At 41.1% G+C, this 20357-nt stretch overlaps 1 protein-coding gene across 2 annotated transcripts in view; it reads left to right on the top strand.

Moving 5' to 3' along the window:
* The window catches only part of CIT (citron rho-interacting serine/threonine kinase), a 66614-nt gene that overhangs the window by 39489 nt on the left and 6768 nt on the right, over positions 1-20357 (top strand). For both annotated transcript variants that reach the window (XM_062009711.1, XM_062009710.1), the window contains 17 exons: positions 1108-1161; positions 8592-8789; positions 9258-9451; positions 9960-10095; positions 10483-10587; positions 11461-11601; positions 11798-11905; positions 12593-12755; positions 12977-13141; positions 14938-15075; positions 15351-15531; positions 15736-15827; positions 16111-16215; positions 17071-17240; positions 18210-18290; positions 18489-18624; positions 19848-19987. In XM_062009711.1, the coding sequence (XP_061865695.1) occupies positions 1108-1161; positions 8592-8789; positions 9258-9451; positions 9960-10095; positions 10483-10587; positions 11461-11601; positions 11798-11905; positions 12593-12755; positions 12977-13141; positions 14938-15075; positions 15351-15531; positions 15736-15827; positions 16111-16215; positions 17071-17240; positions 18210-18290; positions 18489-18624; positions 19848-19987 (2307 nt within the window). The remainder of the gene's footprint in view (positions 1-1107; positions 1162-8591; positions 8790-9257; positions 9452-9959; positions 10096-10482; positions 10588-11460; positions 11602-11797; positions 11906-12592; positions 12756-12976; positions 13142-14937; positions 15076-15350; positions 15532-15735; positions 15828-16110; positions 16216-17070; positions 17241-18209; positions 18291-18488; positions 18625-19847; positions 19988-20357) is intronic.

The raw sequence follows: 20357 nt of genomic DNA, 5'->3' as shown, positions 1-20357 counted from the left end.
CTTTGAGTAGGTGAATGGGGGAACCATTCGCTCAGAGATGTTCTGAAGTGGGTACGTGATGGGAAGTACAGCAACAGCTTCAGGGCTTAAAGATAACTTAATAGAACATGGCATCCACTGCTTCAGTTAATTTGGCACAATGGTAGTGCTTTTGGAGCAGCTGGTGTAAGACAGTCCAGGCTGGGGGACTTGGGAGCATTTCTGGTATGGGTTTCTTAACATACTTGTTTTATTTTTCACATTGCCTGTTATGGTAAGACAGCTTCTTAGCTCTCATGATTGACTTCTGCTTTGTAGTTGTTTTCCTGTTTAGTCTCTTGACTTAAGCAAAATCTGAATGCAGAAGGGTAGCTGGATGTGCTAGTGCACTAACCTTTCATTATTAAGTTTTCAAATAGCGTGTGACACCAGACACTTGTTAAATCACTTTGATGATTTTTATGAGAGAGGCCATGAGGCTGAAACAAGAACTTTTGCTTTGTCATGCTTTACCTGAAAATTAGGAGGTTAAATGGTGCATGCAATGCTGCATTCTTTCAAATAAGTGTTTGCACTTTTCCCTACTTTGGATACTGTTTCCCAATTAATTGATTGTTGTGTTTCATCACTGCTTTTTAGAGAAGCTCAGGATTAAATTGTACTTGATGGTAGGGTTCAGGTAGATTGGCAGAGCTTTTTGGGATAGCTTGTGTAATCCCTCATTATAGTTTTTCTTTGCAAGTGTTAAATTGTACACAGCATTTATTTTATCCGAAATACCAATCTGGATATGAAAGTAAAACCAATTCAGATTTAAATGTCAAGAATGTACAAAGTTAACATGGAATGAACCTGTCTCCTGGTGACCATTTCAGATGGAACCTTTTACACAATTCCATTCTTGAGTTTGTACATTTTTCTATAGTAGTTCAGAATGTGTGTTTCTATTGAGTAGGATGTGACTTTTCTAATGAGTTCTTTGTCACTACAGAGTGCTTTCACAACCTGCAGCATCTGCCTTCCAAACTTTGCTTGCTGCTAGATTGGTCTGCAGTTTGTTTAGCAACAGCTGTTGGATTTGAATTCTCATGTATGGAAAACTGATGATGAATTTCTTCCCTCCTTTAGGCACATAGAGATGAAATCCAGCGTAAATTTGAAGCCCTTCGTAATAGCTGCACAGTGAGTATCAAATACAGATCATTGAACTCTTTTGGAATTAAGAATAAGGAAGCAAACTATTTACTTATTCAATCCTTGATGGCACTAGTTCCTAATATGACTTCTGACTTCAAGGTGTTCATAGGAGCTGGATGGATTGGATTGGATTCCTTTTAGGTTTCAAGTAAAGCTCAATGTTGAGCTTTGAATCTGATCATGAAATTGACACTGTTCTGTTTGGAGAAGAAAGCAAATTAAAATATGTCATTGCAGTGCAGCTAATAAGAATGGTGTAGCAGCTGCAAAAAATGGTTGTAGGTGAAGATCTTTTCTGTTCATGAGATGAGATCTACCAGTCCAAATCCTGAGCTTGATTGTAGATCTAGGCCAGAGTGGAGGAGCCTTTATATTACTCTTGGTTTTAAGGAGGGCTTTAACTCTATTTGAAGAGGCAAGAAATGCCATGGTCCCAAATAATACATTGGCATGTAGTTATCTGCTCAAAGAGCAGAGAGGACTCTAGGATCTTAATTTGCACCTTCTATTGCTTGAGATCTTTTGACATGTTTTCAGATTCATGTCATCAGTCCAGGACACTCGAGAGCTTGCCTGTCAGTAGGGATTCTTGCAGTTTAACACTATCTTCAAGCTTTATAGTGGTTGACAGAGAGCATCTGTCTTCCAGTGACACAAAGTACAAAAATATTAAGTAAGAATTACAGTTGAGGGTCCTTCTAGGTTCTTTCTCTTTAATGCTCTCTATAAGCACAGCTTAATTGCTGGGCTTCTGATCTTGATTGTTTCCTTCCAGTGATTCCTCAAACTTATTTTTGCATGCTGTAGGACTAAATATCTAATGTACATGCTTTTATCTTTCCAAAATATCTTTTCAGCATGAGACTTATTCTGTTTTCCTCAGTTTCTCTTTAGCAAGGGGATTCTTCTGTTCACAGAACATACTGATACAAAGAAATGAGGAAGAAGAGCTTGCCAGTGTGTTAACCTCTATCTAAAATAAGTCCTGAGCAAGAAACTTTGTTTTTTGTTCCCTTCTTCATTTACATAGATTGACCCTCTAGCTCTGTATATGCTGTCATATATCTTATAGTTATCTTCTTTTGTTCTGTTTTGCCCTTTACACAGAACAACAGCTTGGTATGAAAATGCTTATGTGACCTCCATGCAGGCAAAACCCTGTTGTGAAAAAGCCACAGCTTCATTCTTGTGAATGGTGGGCTGCCTTTCAGAGGTTGGAACTTGTTATCTAGTATTGTTATCTGGCTCTGTAAGTGTGGTGAACAATCTCCAGCAGTCAAGGGTGACCCATAGCATTTCAAGAACGTTGAGAGCTTCAAAGGTTTATGCATAAAAGGTTCTGCATTGTAAGGCCCTTCAGTGGCATAAGTGGGATCAGACATCCTCATTAATAAGAAATTAATTAAATGGTTCCTAAATGAATAATCCATGCTCATCATACATTCTCTTTCCAGCCCAGGAGAATGCATGTATAATTTAATTGACCATGGACAGAAACTTTCTTCTTCTGTGTTAGGAGTAGTTCTAGCTGTCCATCCTGTCTCCTGAGGAGCTCTGAAAGAAAATATAGGACAATCTTCTATCGACAGTGAGGGAAGAGGGAGCATTTATTATGCTGCCTTCACCAGATATTTCAACCTCATTTTCATCCGGTTGTGTCCAGCATGATGCCAGCTTTGCTTTTTGCTGACCACATGATTAGAACCTATATTCCTTTTAAAATAAGATGATACTTCAAGGGAATAATTATAACATGCTGCTATTTCTGCAGCAGGATAATGAATGGGTTTATTCCTTTAGCAGGTTTTCAAAATGGATCCCTTTTGGGCTGAAACAAACTCCTTGAACTAGTCTGGCAACCTTTGGAGTTAATTTTTGTTTAATCTTATTGAGAAGCCCAAAACAGCATAAGAATTAGGAAAATAAGATTAGGTGAAAAAATGGAAAGATTGAATTACTTCAGTGCTTTTGTAAAATTCAAAGGATAAATCAAAATGCTTAATCTGCTTTCCCTGATATTTCTCCTGTTTCTGTAGCTTCACAAAGGTCACAGCTTCTGATTGTAGAGAGGACTTGCATTTCAAATGCGTGTTGGCTTTCCTTGTACTCTTCTCACTGTTGTTCTTCCTTTTGCTGAGGTCTCTGACTAAGGAAATATTTTTAAGATTCTCCTATTTGCTGTGTTTTGGAGTGCATACACAGGGACTATTGCTGGGTTGTTAGTCATAATTTCTGCCTTGTTTGTGAATTTATATTCAGTTGCTCTGATAGCTTTGCATTGTTTCATCTTGTGACATCTCTCTTTTACTGCTGGAGGTCAAAAAGAAAAGGCTAGCATTTGCTTTCCCTGTAGTGCAAGGAATAACAGGATACATAATTACAATCAAGATCATAAATTGTAGTACCTGCTGTTCACACACACAGATGCACGTGGGCACATATAAGGGCAATATTTTATCATTATCTTCTCACAGTGATGGCTCATCCAGCAAATCTGTTGAGGGAGAAGGACTAATTCTCTACATTTAAAGAATTCTATTATTCTTTAAAAGAATCATTCTATTTCCCAGGCGATCAGAAGAAGATCTAGAAAGGCATTTTCTTACATATGAACTGCCTGTTCAATATGGCTTGTTGTTGCATCATCAACAAATATGAAGTTAAAAATACATGTAAAAATAGTAGAACTGTTTCAAAAAGAAAGCAGGTGGCAAAGTCTATACATATTTAGAAGAGAGTTGTACAAAGTATTTACATTCAGCTTAATAAAGTACTATTTTATTCCAGGGAAGCACCATCTGAATCTTCTAGCTGTTTTCAGGTACAGGCTGTTGCTTCTAGTCTTATCCAGGAGAAGAGCATTTTTGAATACTTACTGGATATTACATTTCCATTTATTGAAGATTCCTCCAATAAAACAAGGTTTATCTTCCCTCTTTGAGGTTCTTATAGTTGTCATCTTATGTTCCTATCTTAAGCATTAACAGGCTTTCTTCTACACTTGTCTGTGAGTTTGGATATTGAGGCATCAAATCTGCAAGTCCCTTAGGCACATACATCATTTTACTCATGCATAAAGTCCTGATGACTTCAGTCTAAGATCCTGATTGCACATTGCATCAATGAGTTGGCATACCAAAATAATCTGTGTTCTTGAGAACTTCCAAAATGATGCCCACAGATGTTATATACTTTGGTGCTAAATTATGTTTCAGAGTAAAGGGATCTTACCCACTCTAACAAGGCTAATACCCAGGTAAAAACTTCTGTATGGCTCTGTAATTTGTCAGAAAAGAGGAAAAAAAACCCTTAAACTTGGGATTTTGGGGGTGTGTGGGGATTATCCCTGATTCTCATTTCCCAGAAAAGGTGATTGCAAATGACAGTTACAGGCAAAATTGGAGCTGTGCAGTTTTTGTAGCCTGACAAAAAGTCAAAGATTTCTAGGGTGTTGATGGAGTGTTGCTGTGAAAGAGGCTGATGGGACCTTCACTGTGGATGGGAACAGCATCAGCATTTGGGGATGAGGTTCATGGTTGGTAAAGGCAGCTCGTTCATGACATAGATGCTGTCTGACTGTGAAAGGGGGAAGAAAGTGGGTTTGTTGTTATATATTGATCAAACAGGTAGAGATACAAAACTCTGCAGATGTGTTCATTAAGAGGCTTGGTGTTCTGCTCTATTGCAATGCTTAGTGTTTCTCTGCTAGAAGAGCTTTATCTCTTGGATCCAAATGTGAGCAGGGTAAGACAAAGTCAGTCTGGTGCCTGCTCACAATAATTTGGGGCCGAGAGATAGCTTTTTCTTTTTGCCTGTGTACTTCTGACAGCTGACTTTCTAGTCAAGATTACTGGAGGTGGAGAGGAGTGGAAATGGACAGAGTCAAACTATGCATTAGTCTGGAAGCTCTAAATTAAGGCTGTATGAAACATTGCATTAAACTCCATAGAACATGCTGCTGATAGCATCCTGGAACAGTTTACCTTGCTGTGCCCCAGCATATTCCTGAATGTTTGTTGGCACCACCTGAGAACTGAGACATCTTCAGGAAGGAAGAAGGTTTTGGAGAAGTTACAAGCTGGAGTTAGTACTCTAAAACTGCTTCCTTTTCCCTCATTATTTTGGCTGTGGTTTTAATATGTGGAGCATATGAATTACATTTTGTTTGTTGTGTCCAAAATGCAAACCTGATCATCAGCCTCAACTGCTTGTTGCTGGGACATTGGATTTGTGCTCCATGCCTGGAAGGAGGACTGGGATTCATAGCTGTGAATCCGTGCAGTCTCACTGTAGAGCAATACTTAGCTTTTCTGAAACTCCACAATGGGAAGGGAATTATGCTCAATAGGGTCCCTTTTGCTGAAGGGCTGTTATGCTTGGCTTGCTCTATAATATTTAAAAACAAGCTACCAATTTTCTGCATCAGTATAAAGATAAGTTGTGTGCTTAGATGTGGCATGTGGTGAACAACCTGCCATGATCAGCTGGGGTTGTTAGATTGTATCTCTGTTTTATGGATTAGTTGTGATGAAGATGTGTGTAGATTGAAGAGAAAACTTCAGTTGCTCTGTGAGTGATGATACAGAGGCTGCCTAGATTGTCTAGAATTGCTTGTCCAAGCTTTGGAGTGTTTCCTTGTTTTATACACTTTAAATTTGAAGTTTGTTGTAATTTTATTATGGGTTTCAGAAAGATAAGATAGTATTTTCTTACAGACTTTCCTTTAATGTACTTCAAAATTAACTCCAGATAGCTCAGGGTGGGTTGGTTGGTTTATTTGGGATTTTTTTGCCTGGGAATTTCCTTAACTGAAAAGAAAAATACCTAAATCCTAATGCCTAAAGTCTTTTTAGGTCCAGGATTCTGGCATAGATTGTCTGTATGTATGCCCAAGATAACACTTCCTATCAAATATGGTTTTTTGATCAATGTTTTCTTTCTTCTTGGTTCCCAGGACAGGCATTTATATCATATCATGTCCCATTTTCTTGTGTCAGTATTGCAGTATTGGCTGTTACTGTTTAGGTTTCGTAGTATTTATAAACTCTGTGACCTTGTTGGGTTATACATAGCTGCAGAGAGCTTTTAGAAATGGGATTTGTTAACAAATTTCCCCCTGAAAAACAGGAAAATTGTACAGATTAAAAACATCTCTCTTAAAAGAAAATAGATCTATCAATCTAGAGAACATTGTATAGGTTATCATATATCTGGAATTTAAGCCAAGCCATTTTGCACTTGTCAGTAAATAGACTGTTTGGAAAATATTCAAGAAAAGAGATCACATCACTGCTTCTGGAACCCTTCTTTCTTAACTACTTTGTTATTTAAGTTTTCCAGAAATATCCTACCAGATAAAATGTAACAGTGAAATATAAAATGGTCTGGTTTAATTTTAGTTATATTCAGGGAAAGAAGTCAAAATCTCAGAACAGACAATAAAGGCAAATGGGAGCTGAACTTCCAGCCCTTAAGAGACAAAATCAACTTGAAGTACAGTCAGTTTTGAAAAAATTAAGTAGTTTGACACATTAACTCTGCATATCACCTTATCTATGCTGTGTTTTCTCCATCTTTGCTTTCTTGCAAAACTAGTTTATTAGTATTTAGAGAAAGTACTTGTATTAATATATAAAATACATGTGGAAGAAACAGTGGCTGCATAAAATACATCTTAAAACTGCTTTAAAACTGCCTGGATATCTGGTGTGGTTAAAGAGAAAAGTGAAAACAAGTAGAAGAAAAAGAGAGATTATTCTATCTGGCAGCAGCAGAACCCTCAGATGTTGCTTGTAAGAATGGAAGATAAAACACTGTGGAAACAAATGCTCTTTTGTTCCTTTCTGTTTGTATGCATACATTTCTAAGTTCTTAGCCTTACAACAACCTAGACACTGACACATCCTTATGACACAGTGTGTGCTCTTTGAAAACTTGATGCACACAATAGAGGATAAAATGTCTGTTTTGAGCAGAGCAGTGAGAGTGCTCAGGGAACAACCACATGATCCAGCTCTTGTTGGAAATGTTGTGTTTCAAAGTATGAATCATTTTGATTTGACCCTGAACATATGGGTAGCAGGAACTCCCCTTCACCCACCAGGGAGTAATGTCAGTTGGACTTTTTTTCTGCTGACAGTTTAAAAACCAAATACTGTTAATTTAGATCTAGGAGAGGCATGGTAAAAGGCTGCCAAAATATGCCTTACAGATGCTTCAGGAAAAAAAAAGGTTGTCATCTTTCCAGATAGCTGAGAAGAGCTGTGTGCTCTATGCTCTGCTACTTTAGATATTTAAGTCCTTGGCTTGTATAGGAAATTGGAACCTTTAAATCTGAATATGTGGCCAACTGTGCTCTGGGATTTTGACTTTTCCCCATTTGATGAAGTATCTTATTCACTTTTCTTTGACATGTAGACAAAAATACCTCTAGAACATATCTGTAAGAGTCAAATATGAATTGCACAGAGTTCAGCAATTTCTGAAATTGTTTTTCTTAAGCCAGTTTCAAGGTTATACTGAGGCAGGCTTCTCTTCTGTTGTGATGATGTTGGTTTTGAGTTAGGAAGAGGTACAGGGATTCGTCCATCCCATGTTCCTGGCTTTTCACTCATAAAAATTAAATGGGACTGTGAAAATGGTCCACTGTTGTTCATATTTTTCTTTAAATGGAAGGAGAATGTAGTCAAAGTTGTATAATATAATGGTATTCTGACTAAACAAATGGACACTTCCACTTCATTAAAGGCAAGGCTATTGTCCTTGTGGAGTTTTTGCTTTTCACTGGTTTTCTATTACTCTGTTGTGTTGCCACACTTTATTATTCCTTCATATATCCCATGCTGCTCCTTTGATAGAGCATATTTCTTTAAAGTTTTCTGCCTTTCCTGGTTACAAACCACGTTACATATAGTAATATAAACAATTGCTAGGCAAATTCATCAGCCTGTACTGGCTCCATTGCACCTCTTGTTCATTTTTCTTATGTACCACACTTTGAAAGCCCCTCTGAGAGGTATTAGCAGCATTTCTCTTAAGAAGAAATTAAGGCAGAAAAAGGTAAAGTCCTTTGGCAAAGGCACACTGTGAGGTCTGCAGCATAATACAACCAAAACTCCTGACTCCCAATCCAGTGCTTTAGATGTGACAGGTCTCTCTGAAAGAATAAAGTGCTTTGCAACATATTTATACTCTAAATCAAATAAAGCAAATTAAGATATTTCCTGTAAGAAACAAGGCTCTGTTCCTAATTGAAGTATACTCCTGTGCATCAAAGCTGCCATTCCAACATGTTGCTTTTATTTAAATATGAAAAACCACAAAGGCAGGTTGTGTCCTTGCTTGGCAATAAATGGTTCTGGGAGAGGAGAACATTGTACTTTCTGCTATGTAATTTAATTTGTTTCTCTTTCTAGGTGATTACAGACTTGGAAGAGCAGTTGAACCAGCTCAGTGAAGACAATGCAGAGCTGAACAATCAGAATTTCTTCCTGTCCAAGCAACTTGATGAGGCCTCAGGGGCCAACGATGAGGTTGTCCAGCTGCGGAGTGAGGTTGACCATCTCCGTCGTGAGATCACCGAGAGAGAGATGCAGCTCACCAGTCAGAAACAAGTAAGGCTTTCTAAGGCTGGGTCACCACCTTGTGACAGCCAGCTAATTATCTATAAGACAGAAAGACCTTCTAAATCTGGAAACCTATAAGAAAGGAATGTGCTCCCAGGGGCAATGATGTTTGAGCCTTCCTTCCCAGAGCAGTGGAGTGAATGGAGGTTTTTGGTGCTTCCCATTGTATTTTCCTGCCATTTGAGTTTGAAGCTGTGCCCTCTGAAGGTACTGCAACTTAGAATTATTCATTTTCATTTTGTGACCCTGGAAATCTCAAGATTTTCATAATGAGATAGAACTGACATTAACAGCAATCACAAGTAAATGTATGGAAGCCTTGAAATAAATGGGTTGTGATTTACTGGCTTATGTTTGCTGCCAATTTGCATGTACTGTAATTTAAATGGTAAAGCTGAAGCTTAAAGTGCACGCTTGGTGTGGGATGTGAGAATTGATAGGAGGATTTATTTTTAGACTATGGAGGCCTTGAAGACAACATGTACAATGCTGGAAGAGCAAGTAATGGACTTGGAGGCCCTGAATGATGAACTCTTGGAGAAAGAGCGTCAGTGGGAAGCATGGAGAAGTGTTCTGGGGGATGAGAAGTCCCAGTTTGAATGTCGAGTCCGAGAGTTGCAGAGGATGCTGGATACTGAGAAGCAGAGCAGGTCTCTCTCCCCTCCTCCCCTTTTTATTAATTTGTATGGAAATGCTCTATAGAAGCTAGTACAAAAAGCATATTTAGAATAGGATATGGGAGTTGGAACTAAATATAAGATCTTGTGAGGTAGCTCTAAAAAGGGTTTATTAGTTAATAGTCATTCACCAGTGATATTGTTCCTTTTGTCTCTTTGCAAGTGAGCAGTTCGTGGGGAGTGGTATTTATCATTGCAATTTATAAAATGTCTTGATTTATTGTCTTCTACTTTATTACATGGAAAAATAGACTTTGCTCCTCAGTGTTCTGAGGGGTCTTGAAGTTTTCAGGCTGTATTTCTAGCAGGGCCAGGAACGGGGTTATATAACAGAAAAGTGTTGCAGCAGTCAGTCTGGTTTTACAAAGTAACATCTTGAATTGGAGGCAACTTCTTGAAAGAGTTACTGCTGCCACTGCATGCTAGGATGAGGTCAAGTCCAGGAAGGAGTTAGGTAACCTTATTTTCCATTTTAATACAGAGTGAGAGCAGATCAGCGTATTACTGAGTCTCGCCAGGTGGTAGAACTAGCTGTCAAAGAACACAAGGCAGAGATTCTAGCCCTTCAGCAGGCACTGAAGGAACAAAAGCTCAAAGCTGAGAGCCTTTCTGATAAGGTAAGTAACTTTCAACCCTAAACTTTCACAATGAGATGAGATGCTTTTCTAGAGATGAGGCACTTGTAGACATGTGTCCTTGAGTGATTTCTTCAAGATAGGAGAGCAAATTAAAAAGACTAGAGGTCACAGAATAGAATACTGTCTTCAAGCCAAAGACCTTGGATTTGCCATGGAAAAAGACCAAAGCAGAAAGCAGCCATGATAAAAGTTGGTGTCTACATTTGAGCAATGGCATACCAAAATGATGGATGATTATTTTTACCCCCCTTGTGCTAAATAAAGGATAGTTGCATCATTTTTGTTTAGTATGTGCTTGGTGAAGTTGTGGAGTACTGTCTTTCTTAGTGTTCAATGTTACTCTGACCATCTATCCCACTTGCTTAGCTCAATGATCTGGAGAAGAAGCACGCTATGTTGGAGATGAACGCACGCAGCTTACAGCAGAAGCTCGAGACAGAAAGGGAGCTCAAGCAGAGGCTTCTGGAGGAGGTAAGCTTGGAAATTCATGTTATAACTTCAGAAGAAGGTTCCACATCTTGAGGAGGGGGTGAAGTTTTGCAAATAGCAATGTTACACAACCATCCTTCTATGTAAATGGGGAGATCAATAAAGTTGGGGGGGTTGTTTTTACTTAAAACTTTGCAAAATGTGTGTCCATGTTGGGGAGCAGTGGAAGTGAACTGCTTGTCAAGGCCAGGTTGGCTGGGAGCCAAGCATTTAGTCATAATCATAGAATCATGGAATGGTAGGGGTTGGAAAGGGACCTTTAGAGGTCATCTAGTACAACCCTGCTACTAAAGCAGGTCCCACCTAGATCAGGTCACACACGAACGTGTCCAGGCAGGTTTTGAAGACCTCCAGAGAAGGAGCCTCCACACCCTCCCTGGGCAGCCTGGGCCAGGGCTCCCTCACTGAAATGCTTTTTCCTTATGTTTTAATGGAACTTTTTGTGTTCCAACTTCTTTCCATCACCCTTTGTCCTTTCACTAGATACAACAAAGTGCTTCCCCAACCTCCTGACACCCACCATTTAGGTATTTGTAACTGTTAATGAGATCCCCCTGCAATCTCCTCTTCTCCAGACTAAACAGCCCCAGGTCCCACAGCCTTTCCTCGTATGAAAGATGCTCCAGTCCCCTGACCATCCTGGTAGCCCTTCACTGGCTGATCTGAAGCTGTGTTCTGACAGGAAGGAAAACTTGTAGAACATTGCAGTTTTCCAGCTTTTAAAGAACTATCTGCTTACTTCTAAGTTCCATAATGATGCTTATTTTACAAAGAGTGACAGCACTGAATAGCTTTTATTTTGAAAATAAGCAAACAACAGAACCAAACCCCTGGCTTTTGTTTTGCTGTTACCAGCAAGCAAAGCTGCAGCAACAAATGGATCTGCAAAAGAATCACATCTTCCGCCTAACTCAAGGTCTGCAAGAGGCTCTAGATCGAGCAGATCTTCTGAAGACTGAAAGAAGTGACCTGGAATATCAGCTGGAAAACATCCAGGTGAGGGTCAGGAAACTGGACTGGACTCTGTGCTCCCCATCCTAAAACCTCCTCACTGTGGGCTTTCGGAAGTGTGATCTACTGTTTCTGTGTGATGCTTTCCTTATACTGGTTTGTAATCTCTGTTCTGCTGTGGAGTTATCTGTTTGTTTCTTCTGTTAAGGTGAAATTACTGATCTGAGTGTGTGCTTCACAGGTTCTCTATTCCCATGAAAAGGTGAAAATGGAGGGCACTATTTCTCAGCAAACCAAACTCATTGATTTCCTGCAGGCAAAGATGGACCAACCAGCAAAAAAGAAAAAGGTGGGTGAAAAAGGTTTGAGAGGCATGGAATAAAATCTGGTTTTTTGGCTTAGTTATGTGCTGTGTATTTGTAACATCTTGTTTTATCTTTCTTTGTGCCCTCATTTAAGCGCATTCTGAGTTGCTGAACACAAACTTTGCTAGGCAGAACGTGTTCATTGTGGCTTTCCCAGTGTTTTGCTATTCCTACACCACTTTGGTTACAACCTAGTGTCTCACCTTGGTGAGGCTGTAGGAAAATAGAGTTTTGACCATGCTTTTTGGTTTGTAATGGTAAGTAGGTACGTGTGTATGGACATACTGTGCATCTAGAGTGGTTGTCTTGCAGTTACAGCGTAGGATGGATCAGTCAGGCGATGTGACTTGTGTTGCATCTCTGTCAGAAGCCATGCTGTCATTTTGAGTTAAGTAACCTGTTTGAGTTAACCACCTGTTTTGAGATCCTCTGCTTAGGTTGCTTTTGGGAGCTGCAGGTGTGAGTACTGACAGGTAACGTACGTCCCTCTGAATGAATCTGTATCTCAACATTTTCTCTCCAGTGCCAATGTGAACTAAAAATCCACCCTTAAGCTTATCAGAATTACCCTTAGGCCCTCTGGCTGGACTGCCACTAGCTAGTTTCGCTTTGCCTAGTTTAAGCCATCTCTTACTAGGAGTTAGGAGTTGTCTGTGTGTTTCTGTTGCTAGGGCCTGTTTAGTCGGCGGAAAGAGGACCCTTCTTTACCCACACAGGTTCCCCTGCAATACAATGAGCTGAAAGTGGCACTGGAGAAGGAGAAGGCTCGTTCTGCTGAGCTGGAGGAGGCTCTACAGAAAACACGCATTGAACTCAGATCTGCTCGTGAAGAAGGTAGGGATTGACAGAAAGGGTCAGTGGAAGGAGAGGCACGTTTTTGGTCTGAAAGCGTGCCTCTAATTGTGTGCCACTGTAGCAGTAACAGAACTTGCTCGATTCTTAGCTACTGCTCTGAAGATGCAATAAGGCTACACTGAATGGTTACACAGAACCAGTGCTGTGAACTGGAGTGTGAAGTTGGTTATGTTAACGAGTGACATCTCTCTCATCTCCAGCTGCTCATCGCAAGATATCCGACCACCCTCACCCCTCGACGCCAGCCACAGCCCGGCAGCAGATCATCATGTCTGCCATCGTGCGCTCACCCGAGCACCAGCCCACTCCCATCAGCCTGTTAGCTCCACCCTCCAGTCGCAGGAAGGAATCTTCCACCCCAGAGGGTAGGTTCTCAGTGATCTTTCCTGTTCTGCTATCTGCTAGTTCAATGCTATCTCTGTTTTATTTCAAAGCTGGATTGTTTGGCGTGATGGTGTGGTGGTTTAAGCCCAGCCAGCAGCTACCCACCACACAGCCAGTGGCATGGGGAGGAGAATCACAGAATCACAGAATGGTAGGATTGGAAGGGACATTTAGAGACCATCTAGTCCAACCCCTCTGCAGAATCAGGGTCATCTAGATCAGATCACAAACTCGTGGGTTGAGATGAGAATGGTTTCGTAATTAAAATGAAATAAAATAGAATACTAAATAATAGCAATAATTTAACAATGGCAATAACAGCAACAAGAATAATAAAAAAGAAAAGTAACAAAAGAGAGAAGTGAAACCCAAGAGAAGCCAAGTGCTGCTCAATGCAGCTGCTCCTCATCCCAGCCACCTCCCCCCAGTTTCTGTACTGGGCATGATGTGCCAAGGTATGGAATAGCCCTGTGGCTAGTGTGAATCAGCTGTCCTGGTCATTCTCCAGCCCAGCTTCTTGTGCACTTGCTTACCAGCACAGTCTGGAAAGTGCAAACCCTTCACTTAAGCACTACTGAGCAACAACTAAGCCATCAGTGTGTTATCAACATTATTCTCACACTGATCCAAAGCACAGCCTGGTACCAGCTACTAGGAAGAAAATTAACTCTGTGCCAGCTGAAAGCAGGACAGATAAGAACATTGGATGATAAGTTTTGCTTTCATTTTGGTTTAAAATTCTCTGGGTTATATAATTTATCTCTGAAAACTTCAGCAATAGAGTAATCATCAGCATGAATTGCTCTAAAGGGATGTTTTTCATAAGGAGTGTTTTCTGTACCACTCTCTGCATTGATCCAAAGACTTTATCTCTGTTTCCTTAGCAGTTAACATTTTTACTTGTCTAAACTGCAGACTTGTTCTGCTGAGCAGAGAGTTTCTTTCAAGACTTTTGGTAAAGGGAAAAGACTCTAGTTAGGTATAAAAGGAAGATGCCAGATCAAGGATGACATTAATATCCTATTAACTAGAAAAAAAGGGACACCTCTCCATATTCTTGAGAATGGGAGGGAGAGGATCATCAGGAAAAATTAATGGATTGATTCTTAGTTAACCAGACCCCAAGACTCTGAACTGAAACCTCAAGACTTTACCTGGAAACAACCACAGCCCACAAACCTGTTCAGCCATCACAGCTGGCTGAGGAGGCACAGGGTGCCATCAGGATGGGTAACACTGGCGTGGGAAGATGTCCTCTGAGGCAGATCACGGGCACAGAGTAGAATTGTGTCCATCAGTAGAGGACCATGCCTTGAAGGATAAACTTTGCTCAATATAGATCCACCAGCCAGGGCTGTTAGGTGCACTTTGAGATGTGCTGGAACTGATGGTTAGCATGAAGGCTGTAAGAAGAGGGCCTGCTGTCTATTGGTGACAACAGTATAGGTGTTGAAGGGTTGTTAGCTGTAAGCAAAATTGAGAACTTAGTTCAGCACATGGTAAGAATTGGAGCTGGGTGCAGCCTTGAAGTGTAGATGGTTTGATTGACATCATCCTGCCACAGCAAACATTAGCCATTTCACTTCCACGGTCTGTTCTCAAGCAGCACCTTCTGTGCATCTGTACAAGGTAATTACTGAGCTGCTGATGTGGCTGCAGCTTGCAAAGGAAAATAGTGTCAACATTCAGCAAGGCTTTGACAGAGATATGTAGTCACTTCTATAGATTTCGTCCCTCTCACTGTTTTCATGCTGCTGATGAACGTTGTCCCTCACAGAGTACAGCCGCCGCCTGAAGGAGCGAATGCACCACAACATCCCCCATCGCTTCAACGTGGGGCTCAACATGAGGGCAACCAAGTGTGCCGTGTGTCTGGACACTGTGCACTTCGGCCGCCAGGCGTCCAAGTGTCTTGGTAAGGGCAGAGTGTGTGCAGGGACAAACTGTAACTGCACAGTACAGTGAAGAAGCATCAGCTGTCTAGAACGGGTTTTCAGTGGCAGCTGAAGAAAGGATGGAGTATTAAAGCTTTGAAACTACCTGGTGCAAACGTTCTGCATTAGAAAACATCTGATGGCTTAGGGTAGAGGGGAGCTCTTGGGAAAGCTGGGGTGAGTGCAGGAGACATTGAGGCAGCTGTGTCATCGGTTTTTGACACTTAACAGAAGTTTTTCTCTGTCCCTTTGTCAGAATGCCAGGTGATGTGTCACCCAAAATGCTCCACTTGCTTGCCAGCTACTTGTGGACTGCCAGCAGAATATGCCACACACTTCTCTGAAGCATTCTGCCGGGATAAAATGAATTCTCCTGGGCTGCAGCTGAAGGAGCCCAGCAGCAGTTTACGTCTTGAAGGATGGATGAAAGTGCCAAGGTATAAACTTGAATCTTGGTGCCATATCAGGTGCTGAAAGATTTGGAACAGTTGCTTATATTATCCTAGCTCTTGCCATATGATAATGGGTACATGCCCAATGAAATTGCTGCCACTGAAGTACATCTTTGTTGGAGTTGCATGCTGGTTTTATTCACAATCCAAGCAGAAAATCCAACGTGGCTCTGTGCTTATTTTCTTTAGGAATAATAAACGTGGACAACAGGGCTGGGACAGGAAGTACATTGTCCTGGAAGGAACAAAGGTGCTCATTTATGATGCTGAAGCAAGAGAAGGTAACTTAACGTTTCTAGGAAGAACCTTTTTTTTAATCTTCAGATATTGCTTGGTGAGTTGAGAGGCTTAAAGGTTGTTACTGTTTGCCATGGCCATACTTAATTCAGCTAAATCTTCTGTGCACACTGTTGTGTTTCTAGATCTTCAACAGTTTTATTAGCTGGCACATCACCATAATCCAGCTGTGAAACATCCAATGTCTATCCACTTCATTTTGCCATGGTAATTACTTTCTTACTACTTGTTCATTCTTTCTTAATCTGTCTCCCATCCTCCCTGCAGCTGGACAGAGGCCTCTGGAGGAGTTTGAGCTCTGCCTTCCTGATGGTGATGTAACTGTTCATGGAGCTGTAGGAGCTACTGAACTTACCAATACAGCAAAGACAGGTGAGAATCTTATGTAGACGAGATCAAATGGATTGCATCTGGCTTGCCATCAGTTGGCATTGATTTGGGCTGAGTGGAATTTTCTCGCTTCAACTTTCATTCTGTAACTCTGTAATGTTGAAGTTACCTCTATTTAAACTAGGTGAATAGCTCAGTCATCCAGATTCAGTTACACACAGGCTGCTGCTTCTGTCGTGGTAGTTGAACTGTGAATGATACAATCATCGAGCCAAGTGGAAGTAAATTGGAAGAGCTTTGTAACATACTGACAAGCACTCAGTTTATTTACATTTTGCTCTCAAGTGTGAAGTGTGATAATTCCATGCCACCATTGTGCTCTATGCAGAAAGTCATTACCTTAGAAATACTGTGAGGTGTGTACAGTCTCTTCCTATGAAAACATGTCGCTGTTCTGATTTGTATGTATTGAATAGAACTGATGAAAAGATCATGTATGTCTTGACTTTAACATTAAAGGATACAGATTGTTAAAAACAAAGGTTTCCATAACCAATTTTTACAGATTTTTTTCCTTGAACAGTACAGGGAGAACTTTAGTCAAGTGGCTGGCTTGGTATTATTTTTTCCCAATGGGATTTCTTTTCTCTGTTGAATAAAAGGCAAGGAATTATTTTGATTTAGTAAAGACAGCATCCTATGCCTGGCTGGCACACATCCAGCTGCTCTTTAGCTTTAAGTAGCTAGCCTGTGCAGGACCTGTGTATAAATTGCCATGGTAACACGTCATGATAAATACGACTTCTCTCCAATGAGGCTGAAAGGTGTTGATTTTAAGACCACTGACAATATTCCAAAAACTAATCTAAGTCTTATTCTATCTATATAACATCTCAGATGTGCCATATATCCTAAAATTGGAGTCTCATCCACACACCACTTGCTGGCCTGGTAGAACACTCTACCTGTTAGCACCCAGCTTCCCTGACAAACAGCGCTGGGTCACAGCACTGGAATCAATAGTGGCAGGTGGGAGAGTTTCCAGAGAAAAAGCTGAGGCTGATGCTGTGAGTATAAAAGTTTCATTTAATAATAAAATATTCTGGGAGGGAGCAGAGTTTTGAAAAATATGTTTTCAGTATTTGCCACACTGAGGTTGAACTGAAGGTAAGTTGTTACTCCTGCTTACGACGGGCAATACGAGCACCGGGAGCAAGGTCGTCGTGAGACTGATGCTTTTGTAGTGCAATACCCTTCTCTAGACTTGGGCAGGGCAGTAAGGGAGTCCCAGACTTCTGTCTCTTAATTCTAGCAAACAGAAAAGGTAGAAAGAGTTAGGACATGGTTTAAATCTGGTGTTAAAATGTACCACAGGGAATGAGCAAACCTTAAAGGAATGAAGAAACAAGCTCCCTCCTCTCCCACCCTGATGGAGTCGGGGTTTGTTGTTTCGTGGGGGGAAGGGGGGGGTGCCTTTCAGTTTAAGTTTTCTTCCTGCTATGAATAAGAGGTTAAATGCTTTTCCTTTGGGTTTGGATAGCCTTTTTCATCATTGCTGTGCTGGGAACTGTTTTCTGATAAAGAGAGATTTGATTCTGTGGCATTGCCTTTTGGAACATTATGTCTGGAGGCAGGGAATGTCTGACTGGCAGGAAATAATGTCTCTTCTCATGCTAGTGTTCCTTTTGTCTCTGAGAAAAATACATGCTCCCTCCAACATTTGGACTTCTTTTAAGATCCTTCCCTTAGGAAAATGTCACTGCTGCATTGCAGGAGATTGGGGGAAGTAGAAAGGATGGAGGTAACAATAGGTTCTATCCGAGTTTGGGTTAACTCTGATTGGTTTGCCTCAGTAGATAAAAGTTTACTCATTCTTTTGTAGGAGGTATCCCTGCAACCATTATCTTTCTGAGCCAAGGAGCTCTGTGCTAAGCTTTTTACCTGTCTGAATTGTTGACTGTACATTGTTAAAGTACTAATAGAGAAAGAGAGAAAAGATTAACTCAACAACAACTGCACCTTCTTGTCATTTGCAGAAATTGCTGGGAAACTCCCTGCTGAAGCTGGAGGGTGAAGAGCGTTTGGATATCAATTGCACAATGCCCTTCAGTGACCAGGTAATGGCAATTCACTCGGGCCTTTCTGAGCCTTGGAGGCTTCAGTCATGGAGACAGGATCTTAAGGGCAATATGTGTAATTATATACATGTTCATTGGTTTGGTTTTTCTCTTTAAACAGTGTTGCCCAAGTTTGCCCTTGGAGCATTCTTTGTTCTCCCCATGCAGTGCTATTTTTTTCCCCCCTTGTCACTGTAGGTGGTACTGGTGGGTGCAGAGGAAGGTCTCTATGCCCTGAATGTACTGAAGAACTCCTTAACACACATCCCAGGAATGGGTGCTGTCTTCCAAATTCACCTCATCAAGGACCTGGAGAAGCTGCTCATGATAGCAGGTGGGGGACTATGCCACCATTTGTCCTGCAGTGCTGCTGGGAGTACTACAGTGCCAGGGCCATGGCCTTTTCTCAGAACAAGTGGCTTTTTATCAGTGTATTGTCAGGAATCAATTCCTGGGGTTAACACAGTCTTGCCTGAGGCTTTCTTGGACATGAATATGTGAATGAAGGCTCAGTCAAACCTTCACGAGACAGTAATTTCTCAGTTTCCATAGCTGAGGGAGGGAGGAACCAGAAGCAAAACCAGTTGCAGCTTAGGGGTTAGCTGCCATTTTAAGTTCAGTTTTCAAAGTTTTGTGCTGGTGAGTGAGTGTATCTCTTCCAAATCACCACATTACTTTCCTTTTAACATACCTAACCATTTGAGGAGCATGATGTGATCACTGTGGCCTAGGGATAACAACTCTTAACCTCTCTTGCTCTAAACAGTAATCCAGCTAAAAAAATTGGGACTTCACTAATGATTTAAGATTCCCTTATGAAAGGAACACCAGCTTTAATCTCTCCCATCTGTGTTTTTTCCAGAGATAATCCTTCCTACACTGGTGTAGGCACGCTGAGCATTAGGGCGTATCTTCAGCTGAAAGCTCAACTTAACAAGTGTCTATGTGACATTTGTAGGGAACGAAAAACAAATCTCTCCCTGTTCTCTTCTGCATTTTTCCCCTTGTAGAGATTTAGGCTGTGCATGCTTTATTTGTGTCAGGGTAGCAGAGAAAAAAGCAATAGGATAATCTCCCACCAAATTAGGAGAAGGCTGGTACTGTATCACCAGGCTTCTGAGAGGAACTGGGCTTGGCCTATAGTGCAGTTTATTAGGGCACTTCTTGGGAATCCATTGCCAGCTCTGTTGGCACAGAGAGGCTGAAGCACCTTTTACTTAGAAGTTCTGAAGGCTAAATTGAAACTTTCTGGCTGATTGTGAAGTGACCTAATGAGGCCACTGTTACTGTGATCTCCTAGACCTTAGCAATGCCGGTAATCCACGGAGAGAATGGTTGCTCTCCTCATGGATTTGCTGCCTTGTGTGTGGCTGGGTCTTTGCAAGTTTTCTGTTTCACTTTTAATAGGAATAATATGGAATGAATTCTACATGGTACCTTGTGACTGTTGCCACAGTAACAGCCTGTAATGATAAGCTGCTGCTTGGGTAACACAACAGACTTTTGCACAGAATAGGGAGTTTTCTCTTGACGAAATGTATCCATTTTTGTTCCTAGGAGAAGAAAGAGCCCTGTGTCTTGTTGATGTAAAGAAAGTGAAGCAATCTCTAGCCCAGTCTCACCTCCCAGCTCAGCCTGATGTCTCACCAAATGTCTTTGAGGCTGTCAAAGGATGTCACCTTTTTGCTGCTGGCAAGGTAGGACACAGCTCCCTTGTGCCCCCAGACCACCCTTGGACTGCACTGGGTAAGCATGAATCAAGCCAGCAACTTTATTTCACTGGCAGCAAATCCCAAATCTATATTCTTGTTTTAAATCTATTTATTCAAATGAGAAAAGTAGAAATGCTGAGGAGGGGCTGAGCTGGAGCCATTCTGGAGGATCTAGTACTGATATGAGGATGACACGGGGGTAGAGCCTGAAGCTGTAATCATGGCACGAAGCACAGCACAGCCTGGTGTCACTGCCTCCTCACAGCTGACTTCAACTGGCAGCTTTAGAATTAGTGAATTCCATCCACTCTTTGTTCTTGAATGGCATGTAACAGTTTCCAGGCTAGCAAGTTTA

The sequence above is a fragment of the Colius striatus genome, chromosome 17 (genome assembly GCF_028858725.1).
Source record: "Colius striatus isolate bColStr4 chromosome 17, bColStr4.1.hap1, whole genome shotgun sequence".
NCBI classification, from domain to species: Eukaryota; Metazoa; Chordata; class Aves; order Coliiformes; family Coliidae; genus Colius; species Colius striatus.
This window is presented reverse-complemented; position numbering and strand designations above follow the sequence as displayed.